This window comes from Pteropus medius, unplaced genomic scaffold, assembly GCF_902729225.1.
Source record: "Pteropus medius unplaced genomic scaffold, Ma_sr-lr_union100, whole genome shotgun sequence".
NCBI lineage: Eukaryota > Metazoa > Chordata > Mammalia > Chiroptera > Pteropodidae > Pteropus > Pteropus medius.
This window is the reverse complement of record NW_024342644.1, coordinates 4458983-4472284: the sequence shown is the minus strand read 5'-3', so window position 1 is coordinate 4472284 and position 13302 is coordinate 4458983. Positions and strand designations below refer to the sequence as shown.

General features: G+C 33.9%; 1 protein-coding gene across 1 annotated transcript in view; it reads right to left on the bottom strand.

Annotated features, from left to right (window-relative positions):
* Positions 1-13302, bottom strand: part of DEK (DEK proto-oncogene) — a 29101-nt gene that overhangs the window by 1651 nt on the left and 14148 nt on the right. Inside the window, exons 8-10 of the mRNA XM_039866474.1 lie at positions 4830-4965; positions 4362-4510; positions 308-376 (exon numbers count right to left, since the gene is read on the bottom strand). Of these exons, the coding sequence (XP_039722408.1) occupies positions 308-376; positions 4362-4510; positions 4830-4965 (354 nt within the window). The remainder of the gene's footprint in view (positions 1-307; positions 377-4361; positions 4511-4829; positions 4966-13302) is intronic.

The following is a 13302-nucleotide window of genomic DNA, read 5'->3' as shown; positions in this document are numbered from 1 at the left end:
TAGCTGTTGATTTCCTCTTCTCTTTGACTAGTGGACAGAAACATGCTCAAATAGTTGTGAGTGCGCCTCTGAGATGCCCAACTATGCACTGTAGACTGAGCCACATCTCATCATCTGAAGTCATGTTTTGTTACTAATTTTCAGGCTTTATTTTTAAGTTCTAAAATGAGAATGAAAAATATCTTTCCCCATCTATTTTGAGGAAATTTGATATTTAGTCATATTTTAAAAAATATGCAGTATTTGAATACATATTTTTTGTCTTATGCCAAAAATGATCAAAATTGGAAAAGGTAGACATATTTACCTCTTTAACAGTTGTTTTTATGAAACCTTTTCTTTCAGTTAAATCATAAGCAGGATAACTTTCATATACCTATAGGGAAAAGGAAAATATTAAGAGTAAATTTTAAAAATCCAAAGAAATGTATGCTTTGTACAAATAGCTTATATTTTTTATATATTTTCTAACAGTACTCTGGTTCTTCACAGATAATTCTACTTTAAATGACTAGTTTTAATAATAGTGTAAAAGAGCAGAAAATAAACTAGAATGCAAACATTCTCAGTGTTTTAAACTGGGAATATCAGTTGAAATAATAAACATGGATGAGGAAAACACCTAGATAGATCTTAGCTAAGTGAACTAGGTTTTCTGTATTGGCAGGTTACCTGTCAGATATCTTAAGAGATACCCTCTTACTTTCTTGCTACATCATCCAACACTACTTATGATTCAACTTGAACTCTAATGAACCTCAGCCTCCACTCCTTGCTCAATTTCCTCCCCAAAGTCAAAACACTGAGATCCAGGTGATCTCAGGAGTCCTCTATTTCTACATCTTACTATGGATTTCCCATTCTTGTCAACTTGAAACCTGCTTCTTGAGACTTCACCATGACTTCTAGTCCTGATACTATATGCACCCTGCCGACTTCACTCCTGCGGTGTAGTTAAAGGTGCAAACTTTTTCTCTAAAGCAGGGGACCCCAACCCTGGAGCCACAGACCAGTACTGTACCATGGCCTGTTGGGAACCAGGCTGCACAGCAGGAGGTGAGTGGCAGGCGAGGGAGCAAACTGGTCCCTGGTGCCAAAAAGGTTGAGGATCACTGCTTTAAAGTACTAGATTAGTGAATGGTTTCAGCTTTCCAGTGAGTTTCTGTCACTACTCAACCATGTAGCTATAGCATGAGAGCTGCCATACACAATACTTAATTGAATGGGTATGGCTGTTATAATAAAATTTATTTACCAAACAAATAGTAAGATAAATTTGGCTCACAGGCTGTAATTTGCCAACACCTGCAAATACAGTCAATCATTTACATTACTCTAAGTGTCTGCCCCTTGTTTTCTACAAAACACCAAACCTGAATTGGTTTAACTACCAACTTTTCTATGGTTAAACCCAGAGAAAAGACTGTTGTGGGAAAATATAACAACTTTGAAAAACTAGTACCTTTTAAGTTCATGGTATTTAATGTCTAAGCCTCTTCAACAATCCCAAGCATCTCTAATCAGGTCCTTTCACTCCTGTCAATAGCCAGTTTCATCCTCTTACTCAAGTGTCCCACATTCCTACTCTCAGCCAAGAAGCCATTATTATGAATTCCTTCAACTTTCTCACATACATACCTCTTCCCCTCCAGTTTATTTGTATCTAGATTCATCAATATTCCCGATTACCTTTATCTCTGCAGATAGCCATCCCTCAGTTCTCCTGATCTTCAGCTTATTCTTTCCCAATACTGTCCTTTAGCCTGACACAGGCTTGTGTTTTCTCTCCTTAACCTTCTTAAAAATTATCAACTTGTATCCACACCCCCATCTACTATTTTCCTTCTAAAGCAAGCTGCTTCAAACAGAAGCTTTAATTAGTTCACTCTCTTCACTATTAATTCTCAATCCAACGGTAAATAACCCTTGCACTTACCACCCCTCAAAATTCCTTGTATGTGAACAATTATCTAATTGCCGAGTCCACAAAATATTACTTAAGTCCTTCTCACCTGAACTCTCCATACTAATCATCCCTTTTTAAAAATTAGATAAATACATTCACAAACCATTCAAAGGGACAACACTAGTCTCCCTTCAATCTCCCTTCCACTCTGCCCTCATCCTTCTCCCCTCAGAGAAAACCAGGATGTCAGTTTGCTGCAATATAGTTTTACTGTATTTAAATAAATAAGGTAATATTCTATGTTTTAAAATTTTGACAATACCTGGGAGGTTTTTCCATGTTCTTTTGAACTGCTACATAGTATTCCAAAAACATGGATGTACCAGTTTAATGATTTCCCTATCGATGGCCTTTTAGGTGGTTTCTGATTTTTCAATATTACAGACATGCTGAGCACTACCGTAATCATGTTGTGCAGATGTGACTATGTCTTTAGGATAGAGACCTAGAAATGGAATTGCTAGGTTAAAGGGTATTTGCAATTTAAATTTTAAGATATTACTGAATTGTTTTCCAAAGTTGTTACAACTTAAAGCACGAGAATATTTCCCTATATTCTTGCCAACAATAAACACTGCTACTCTTTATAAAGATTTTGTCTAGCTAACAAGCAAAAATATCTCCTTTTAATTTCTATCTTCCTCAATAGTAAGGAAAGTTACGTGTGTCTTCATTTGTTTACAGGTCATTTATTTTTCTTCTGTGAACTGCCTTCCCTTAGTCATTGATTGTTCCATGTAAGTTAATCATCTTTTCTTAATTGGCAATACCCTCCCCAACCCTTGAAAATATCTTTCTTGGCTTTCATAGCATCCTTCTGGCCTTCCCTCAACTACTTGACCTACACTTTATTTATTGTAGAAATTACTTCTTAACTCTTTAACTGCTGTTAATGGTCTCCAGTACTTTTCTTGCCCTTTATCTTCTTCCATGGGCCACCTTATCTATACTTCTGGTTTCAACTCCCAGCAGTATCCTAGTCTAGGTTTCTCTCCTAACTTGAAGAATTAATGTTCAGAATTTCACTCACTTGGATACACCAAGCACCTCATCTGAAAATGTCTAGAACAAAACTCACCTTTTCCTCAAAAAGTACCTTTTGTTATGTTCCCTATTATGACCAATGCACCCAGGCCCTTGTACCCACACTGAAACCCTTGATCAGGCTCTCTTCATTTGACTTGGATTATGGCAATCCTACAACTTTGATTATAACATGAATTGGGTTTCTTGCCTCTCATCTCATTCTTCACCAGTCCTTGATGTTAGGATGACTCTTTAAAAAAAAAATCTGACTGGGTCATGCCCCTGCCAAACAGCTTTTAAGAACCTATCCAACCTCACAATTCCCCATAAATTTCAGGAAGAAAACCAAATGCTGTAACAGGGCATATGTAAGAATTACAGAACTGTATCCTCTCCTAAGTTCTGTAAAGACCTACTTTCGACTCTAGCCTCAGCCAAATTAAACTAATTATTATTTCTCGCAGTCATTATTTGTCAAATTTTACGTGAATGTATCAATGTTTCTTCACTGTACACACAGCTGATGATCTCAGCTCTCTTCCAGGGTGCTTTTCCAGATTCCCCAAACCTTCTTCCTCCTAATCCCAAGTAGGTCCCTTTTGACTGGTGGTGTTGTGACACCTTCTGCCCTCTTCTAATGCAGCCTTCACACACTGTACTCTAATTACTATAATAGTTGTCTCTTTCAATCCTATTGGACTGTAACCCCCCTGAAACCAAGTGGCTTCTACAACTCTACCTCTATCCCAGGGCCTGATACATAGTAGAGGCTCAGTGAGTGCTGAATGAATAAATAAAGTAATTAATGTCTTCAAAAAGTATAGACTACTTCATACTTCACCTTTGGTACACTGCAAATTTTCATTTCATTTTACCTTAAGAAACTAGATTCTAAAATATTTCGATATTGATGTAGGGTATGGCATCTCTATGGAATCACAGTCAAGACTGGATCATTTTATTTCCTGAGTGTTAGAGCTTCACAGAACTTTGAGCTAAGAATCTAACCTATAACATCTTATTTATCATAGCAACACTAAAAATGAGATTCTGCTTTTTTAAATTAACATAATCTAAAGATGCATCAATAAAAACAGTTTCTGGATCAGAAAAGAGTTTCCTATATATTTGGAAAGTATTGCTTTATTCACTGTATACATTATGTTAATTACAAATTAACTGCAAAGGGCAGAGGCTCTGACTATTTAACATGGTTATCCTACCACCTGTAAGAGTGCCTGGAACGTAGTAGTTCAATAAGTATGTGGTTCAATGAATTAATATATATGAGAATCTGGTTTTAATTTGAGGAATGGGTCAAAGAATTTTTCAAATAAAATCAAAATGATCTAAGCATTTGTCCAATTACCTTTTTACAAATCTGCTTCATTGTAACTTCCTCCAAGTTAGCACTGGCCAATAACTTCTTTACTGTTTCCTTTAACTCTTCATCTGTAGGAGGTTTCTTCAATTTTTTAATTAAAGGTTCATCATCTGAACTATCCTCAGATTCACTTTCTAAAAGTAAGATATTTTATTACATGTGAATAAAACTTAAGTTAGCATTCAAGAGAGTGGGAAGAATTCTATAAGCATTCATCAGATTCTCAAAAAGGTATTAGATTAAAAAAAATTATAAATCACCACTCAATAAATTACCTATACAACATACACTTAATTTTTGTCAATTCTGAAAAATTATAAACTATAAAAAGTAGTATACAACTTTTCCCAATGTTCTTTGTACATTACCTATATTCTATACACTTAAAAACCATGTTATATATAGCATATAAGTTATCTTTAAGTTGCTGAAAATAGGCAATTTCTAACATACCTTTTTTTGAACTGTTTTGATTCTTCTTAGTGGTGCTGCTATCTGCTTTCTTCACATTAGCGCTCTTTACGGATTTTTTACTTTTAGAAGTGGCTTTCGGTTTAGGTTTTTCTCTTTTAGATGTCTTTTTTGGTGGCTGTTGTAAAGGAAAGCAAAGTACATACACTGATGAGATTAACTGCCATCTCTCTACTTCTCTACACCCCTCAACAATACTAGAGAAAAAAAATGTATTCAATATCACTAATAAAAAAGTATAACTAATTTTCAATTTTTGAGATGACTAACATGCTCAACAATCTTAATTTTATGCCAACACAAGACCAGTCATGTGAAATCAAGAATAAAACACTAAAAATAATAGATACCCACATTTATTCCACACTATTAGATAGAAATCTTTATATGCATTACCTCATTCTTAAAAAACTCCATGTAAATACTATTAACATTCTGTTATTTACTGTCAGTCTCTTCCAACTAGTAGGTAAATTGCACAAGGACAGGGATTTTCTTGACTGTCCTATTCACTGATGTATCTCTCACTCCTAAAATAGTGCATGGTGCACAGTAGTTGCTCAATAACTATTTTTGAATTATGAGGAAACTAAGGCTCAGAGAAGTTATTTTGCCAGTCACAATCTGGCTCCAGAACCTGTTTTCTGAAATACTTACCCACAGCTGATTAGACAAAAGTAAAACTATACATACAGATAAAAATGTCAAAATTATAGTTTATAGTTACTTTGTCTCAACCAGGGTCTATGAAATTAGGAAACATTAAATCTTCATTTAATTAACATTTCCAAAGGGAAAAGCAACCTAACAAGCAAATATCCCAAGATGACTTAAAACCTCATCTTTATACACAAAAAATACTGCAAATCACTTTTGATAGAATGTTTCTCTAAATGTTTTACACTCACTTTCTGATTATCAACATAACTCAATCTTTTTTAAAGGACAGACATAAATTTATCCTTATATTCATTAAAAATGTATCCTTAAATTCATGAAAAATTAAAGTGTATAGACTAATCTGTTCCAAAAGTTAAGTGGGCTCAGACTACTTCTAAGTGCAATTCATTGGATTTGTGTTTCTTTCCTCTTGCTATACGACCATCACTGTACATATTTACACAAACTTAATACCACTGTGCAATAATATACTTTTGGCTGGTAACTAGCTAACCTATCTAGTTTAACTGCTAGTAAAAAATGCATTTAAGAGGTGTCAAGGAGCTGGGCTGACATGCTTCTAAAAACAAAGTATATGAATTTCATCTATGGATTTTTGCTATTTAGAAGCCATTTTCACTTATTAATTCTTACAGGTATTCCAATTAGTGAGGGTTGCTAGAAAGGCATCAATGGCTCATCAGTTTTCTGTGACTAACTTAAACTAAATTTTAAGTGTTATGAACCATCCACCTAATTTGTAAGAACCACACTAAGCAGTGAAAGGGAATACTAAATATTCATAAGTTCTGTTGATGTACTTAATATACAGAATAAAATAATCACTATTATATATCATTCTTTAGTCAAAGGTTAATAAAATCTGGACCTGTAACACATTCAAATATTTTATAAGAAGCTAAGTGATTAAAAAAAGGGTTGGAGAAGATGAGCAAGGGATAACACTATAAACATTACTTGATGCCCATTCAAATTAGGTAATTGAAACAGATAATTAAAATACTTCCAGATCCTTGTAAGGGCATAAGATAGGGCTTCCATTAAAAATTTCAAAGACGCACGCATTACAGCACAATTTTAAAATCTGCAAGTTGGAAGTAGTAATAGTTTGAATTTGCAGTCATAAAGGATAATCAAACCATCTCCATAAAATGTTACTGTTGTATAAACACAAAGAATTTAAACCATGCTTCTTTCTGTATTTAACATCACCATCTAAAAGGGATAGTTTTCTACAGTTTTTTAAATGGACAATTAGCCTATTTTCTACTTTAAAAACTGCAAAACCACTATTACAAGCACTATAGAAATATAATAGGTAAGAGTGTAGGCTCTGAAGACAAGTTGCCTGGTTTCAAATTCAAGCCCCAGCACATCTTTGGGCCCTAGTTTCCTCATTTACAAAACGAGGGAAATGGTTTTAGAGGGAGGGAGAGAATGTGTTAATACACATAAGTACTTTTAATGGTCCCCAGCACAAAGAAAACACAATAAATATTAGCTATTATTATTATGAGTGCTTTCCTTTGTAAAGAAATTCATTATGCAAATAAATTTCCTCCAATAACTCATAGTTTATAAATTTTCTTTAAAAGCAAGGCAGATATACAGAATAGATACATAGAATAAAAACAGTTAAGACAGACTCAAAGACACCTGTGTTAACTAATCAGTATATATCATGTGTTTCATTACATTCTGATAGCTAAGACTACACCAACATCTAAATCCCTATAATAACACGTTATTTATACTGAATTTTACTTATCTTTAATAACCAGTTACAAATTATTCTGTGTGAAATTAAAAGTAGGAATTCAGCAAATTATCTTTATTAGACAGATGAGTACTGGTGGGGGAAATGGCAAAATCTGAGAGTAAAATAACTAACATATATACCTACGGGTCTAATCTTGAGTGGAGGTGATCAGATAACTGATTAACTTATATCATGTGCTTTGTTCTTGCAGATACTAAAAAATCACATCAGTTGCCCTAAAGACAAATTATTAGATATAGGAGGAACTTTTGGCAGGTATGACAAACATGGGTAATCTGGTATTTTAGAGGTAGCAGAGGCCCTGGGAGCTGAGAAGGCAATTTATACTACACCTACTTAAATTTTACATGAACCTTCAAATCTTCATTACTTTCACTCCTCCTCCTCTGCTAAGAAATCTCATTCATGGTTCTAAATCCAACAATCATCTCCTCTAAATCTTTCATAATATCACCGATATGATTACTCCATGGTCCCATGGTACATGGCCTACAATTCATTTATCTCTATTTTATGGAAAGTATTGTGAAGCAGTGAACAAGAATACAGGTTTTAGAGCCAAATTTTCTTGTTCAAGTCCTGACTGCACCACTAATTCTGCATTCTCAGGCAAATCACTTACCGTTCCCTGTGCCTGCTTCCTCATCTGTAAAAGAGTGGTAATAATTACCAGACTTGACTTAATTCAACATCTTTTTTTTCCACATCTTCACATCTCTGATATCGGGGTATATTTTAAATTTACATTAAAACGATGCCTTATAGGAATTGTAGTTGTGATTAACTATGGCCATATCTGTAGAATTTTCATAAGGATCAAAAAATATGCAAGTACATATAAGGCACCATTCCATATATGCACCATTGTTAAACTGTAGTTATTTACAGGTCTGTTTTCCAACTACAAGTTTCTTAAGGGCAGATCTGACAATCTCCTTGAGGACATTTATCTCATTTGGCTCCATCTGTCCTCAGTGACTACCAGAGTGTTTGACATAAAGTAGCCACTTAAATATTGTCATGTTCACTTTTGTATCATTTGTAGGATCTGGTTTACCTATAACCTAAACCCAGGATGTAGTTAAAATTGTAATTAAAAGGAAAAAAATGCATTTGTATAGCATTGTTTTCCTATCCACCATCTTACATGAGCTTAAAATTAAAAAAACAAAACAGCAAAAAAATCCAAAGATAAAACAAATGGTTTCTCATTATAAATATCTCAGTAATTAAGTCAGCCAATGCCTTATAATTTAATAAAAACTAAGAGCTTAGATTAAGTCCAGTGTACCTCCTACTATAGTAGTTGCTTATAGAAATGACTAACCTACTCATCATATACTTCAAGTCAATTTAAACTACTTAACTATAGTAATAAGCCAATGATACCATAACCTATTTATCATGTTGTTAAACGTAACTTTTTCCATTACATACAAATGTTACTAATGATAAAGAATAAAAAATGTTGGCAGAGAATACAGAATGGTGAGAACGACAACCAAACTCTGAATTAAGGCTCTTTAAGTTTACTCCCAAACTCTTTGTATGGGTTCCAGAATCCTCTTCAAAGAAAAAAAAATTTTTAATCTAAAATTGGTGTAATCCAATTCTGTATAGTTTTCTGCAAATCTTTTGCTATGCCAACCTCTCCTGTTTATCTTTAAGGTTCAGATCAAATTGTTACCTTCTGTCTGGATCTTTGCTCCCCACTTGCCCTAGAAAGAGGTAAATATTCTCCAGCTTTCACTTTAGCTAAGTTATATTCTATATTATTTTTTTCTCCGAATCTTTGACCTCCCCCCTCCTACCAACTGAACTATGTAAGGGTATTTGTTTCTTAACCTTCAGTGCAGAGATTAGAAGTGGCACTTAGTAGTTATGTAATTATTTGGAAAACTTAAATGGGAAAACATCCTTGGAGACTAAAAAACCTTTAAAGATCTATTCCAACCCTGAGGTTTTATTTCATTAGAAAAAGAAAAACATGTTTCCTATTTAAAGCAGTTAGCCAAACTTCTTAATTTTTAATATCACTGCCTTCTGGCACAATTTACCTACATATATGGTACATTTAAGAGGAAAAAAAAAAGACTTAGATCAAATCATCGAGGGTTGAGCTTGGGCACCTATATACATTAAAAGCCCCAAAGCCACATTAAGATGAGAGATAAATTTTTAGTCTAGGTTGTCTATAAATTGCCAAAGAGTAAATACTTAAGGCTTTTCTAGCTATATATGGTCATTATTGCACATGCTTCATTTTTTTTTTTACAAATATTTTGAAAGTGGAAAAACCACTCTCAGCTTGCAGGCTGTACAAAAATAAGGCATAGGCTAAATCTGGTGTATAGGCTAGTCAACTCCTGGTTTAGATTATGAATTACTGGAGATATATAAGGAAAAGGCAGGAACCAGATAAAGCAATCAATAAGAGAATTTCCCAAGTTATAAAGTTTATGTCAATAGCTCTTAAAGTTTTTATAAGCAATAGATTTATACTCATATTAACTTTCCTAAAGCTACTGCTTGAAATCACATTTGGATCTACATCAGTAATTCCACATAGAGAATTCTGAACACAAGAGTCTATTTGAAGCTCTAGAAAGAGTAATAGAGAATGAATTCTTAAAAAATCATTATAAATTATATCTTCAAAGTACAAAAATAAGGATATATACTCCTGTCTCATGGAATCAAGGCTAAACGAGATGCAAGACCTGAAAATACAAGATACTCAACAGTTTCTTCTCCTTATAAGTACCAATAAATGCTTACTGAACTAGTGGTATTTCTCCCTAAGTAGACTTGTCAGTTTCTGGAAGGCAGAGGCCTTGGCCTTCTCTCTTCTCCCCCATGACAGAGTGCTCAGGTGGAATAAGATAGTTTTGAAGTAATGTGAATGATGAATCTATCTTCAGAAGTTTTATTATTCACATGACAATGCCTAAACTCATCAATTCTCTTAGTCTGGCTTCAATGTACATTCCTCTAGCTTCATCTCTCACTGCTTTACTTCTGGGTACACTACCTAACCACAGTGTGTTTGTCAAAGTCACCCTGTGCTTTCCTGCTCCCCATTTTTGTTCACATGTCCATCTTTCCTTTCTATTCACAAAGTCAACAACTTCAACTGGCACTTCTATTTCTCCTCAAAACTTTCCCTCATCAACAGAGAGGGAGATTCTCTTTTCCGAAATTCTATAGTATTAAGTGTCACCCAAGTGGTATTTTGGGCAGAAAATATCTTCTGTAACTCCAACGGCACTTAGCACACTCAATTTATTGACTCGAGCAATCAAAAAGTGATTACATTAGAAGCCAAGTATCGGTCCCTTATTTTAAGTCTCTTAAAATATTCTGAAAATTTTAGTAATTATATTAACACATCATGTAACATGGCATTATAAAGGAAAAATGTTGGCAGTATTCATGACATTTAACATCTTTGTTATTTAACTAAACAGGAGCCAAGACTTGAATCTTTTAACAAAATTTATGGGAAAAAATTAGGTAAGTTAAAAAAAGAAGAAGAAAAGGCTAGTTTCTAAATTGTTGTGGATTTATTTTTAAGATGCTGGCTTGCTATTTTTGAATATGCTTTGAGTGGTTCAATCGGGACTATTCTGTATTGTAGGTATTTTTGATGTGTTAAAGGGAAACATAAAAATTGACAGCTGCCATTAATTTTAGATAGTACAATGTACTGTAATATAATTTTTAAAAGATTAATAATATAAGTTTTTAAAAATTTGAAGGGGATTTTCCATGTCTCTGATAACCGTGAAGGTATAAAATCAGAGGACTGACATTAAGCACTTTTGGAAAGAAGGCAAAAAAAAAATCTTGGGAGAAAAGGCTTACCTATCTTTTATAGGCAGCAGGGCTCTTTGAAGGAGGGTCTCCAAAAAAGACGCCTGTCACAGAGCCAGAATCCTGTCCTCACAGCAGAAAGGTTGTACTGGGTGAACAGACGAAAATAAAAATTAGCTTAAAATACACTATTCTTATAATAACTTGGCTGAGAAAACGCAAGAGTGCCAAGAGTAAAGAATGTGCAAGTCTTGTTATATTTCACAAAAGATTATGAAAACAAGTTGACGTGTAAATATTTTAATATGGTGATTATTCAATTTTGCCTTCCAACAAAAAGTTTAATAGTTTATATGGTTATTTAATCCCTCTGATCAAATTATGAAATGGGGCGAATCCTTATTTTTTAGAACATAGTCAAGGACTAAAAAAACTTTCACATTTGCCCTCCAGTTTTAATTTTGTCTACCCAAAATTAAAACTGAAAGTTTCTCTAATTTGGCAATTATTGTACGATGGTTCACTCAACATCCCACTTTTTATTTGCCTTCCTTCTATAAATGCAGAAAATTTAACACCTGGGTCTCATAGCTTTCCTTTCAATTAGCAACGTGGCCATGTAACAAGTTCTGGCCAATGTGATATACATGGAAGATCTCTGATAAAAGGCATCCCTTGGGGGAGGCGGGGTGGTGAGAGCAGGGAAGCCAAAACATCACTAGAAGCCCTTTGCTCTTTCCTATCTGAACAGGGATACAATGCCTACAGGTAAAACCATCTTGTGGTCACCAAGTTAAAAGCCACATACAATGATGGTGGCTCAAAAGACAGATGGTACCCAAATTCTTGACACCTTTCTTGAGCAGCTATACTGGCCCAGAACTGCCTGTGGACTTGTCATGAAAGAACAAGGAGCTCTTGTTTTAGACATTATTAGTAAAGTTTTTAAGTATTTGCAGCTGAAAACATTCCTGATACATATTAGAACATTCAGATAAATTCTCAATACAATGTAAAAATTCAGTTTTATACTTTTTTCTAGAGATAAGAGAGTGTTATTAAAGCACTAGGACACAAAAACTACAGAAGTGTTAGATAAAATTGAAAAAAAAAAAAAAGGTATACTTTCAAGGGTCTAACAAATTAACTTTCCTCCAACCTGGAGAAGCATTGCTTCTCTTTTCTCTGTAGTCTCCAGTAATTTCTCTTTGCCTAAAGTCTAATATCTGTGAATGGCATGTCTGAACATGACTTAATCTCATTGGTTAATTTTAGGAAAATTTCCCCAAAGGAACAAGTTGATTTTCAGAGTAGGTTGATAGAAATTAACGAAACCTGTCACTTTTCTATTGTCTCATTTTAAACTTCATCTATCAGTTTCTTCCAGGTTCTGAATTGCTCTCCTTTAACTACAAATGTCCAAGAAAGAAGACAATACAGAAGGTTAAAGCAGCTCTTTTATAAAACAATTACTACTCAAGTCACTCTCTCTATAAAGAGCGTTTACTTATTTAATTCCAAAGAAAATGAGAATTAAAAACTGTTGTGAACCCCTCACTGCATATCATAGAAACAGAGGTACAGGAACAGAGAACTTAAAAGTCTTAGCAATTATTGCCTAACATTCTATGTGTGAGATATTTTCTTAAAGACCATTGTTAATTGTAACTATGCGATTTTGTGATTTCAATCCTACATTTAAAAAGTAATAAATTTATTTATTATCTTACTTTCACACAGCTAAATATGAAAATTAGCACGTGAGTAAATAATATTCAACCTCACGTAACTGGCCAATGGACAACTATTAACTTGAACCGAATTTTTGCATAAGTTTTGACTTCAGCAACATGATATAGATTATTTAGTCTAAAGTCCTCAATTTACAAAGGAAACAAGAAATGGCAAAATTAATCTTCACAGTTATTTACTCCAAGAATCTAAAACAGAACAGGAAGCTTATCTTAATGGGGGAAAAGTCTTTTATTTATGAAAAAAAATTTCGCTTCACGAAATAAACAGTAATTTTCTATGGAAAAAAAAGAAACTGCAAAAAAAATTCCAACTACAAGTAATCCACCATTTTCCCAATCAACTTGCAACTCTTCCTAATGGCATCTCAGAAAAGAGGTCCTTTCATGGTAATAACCAAAAATACCTCCATTTATCAAGTCCCTAACT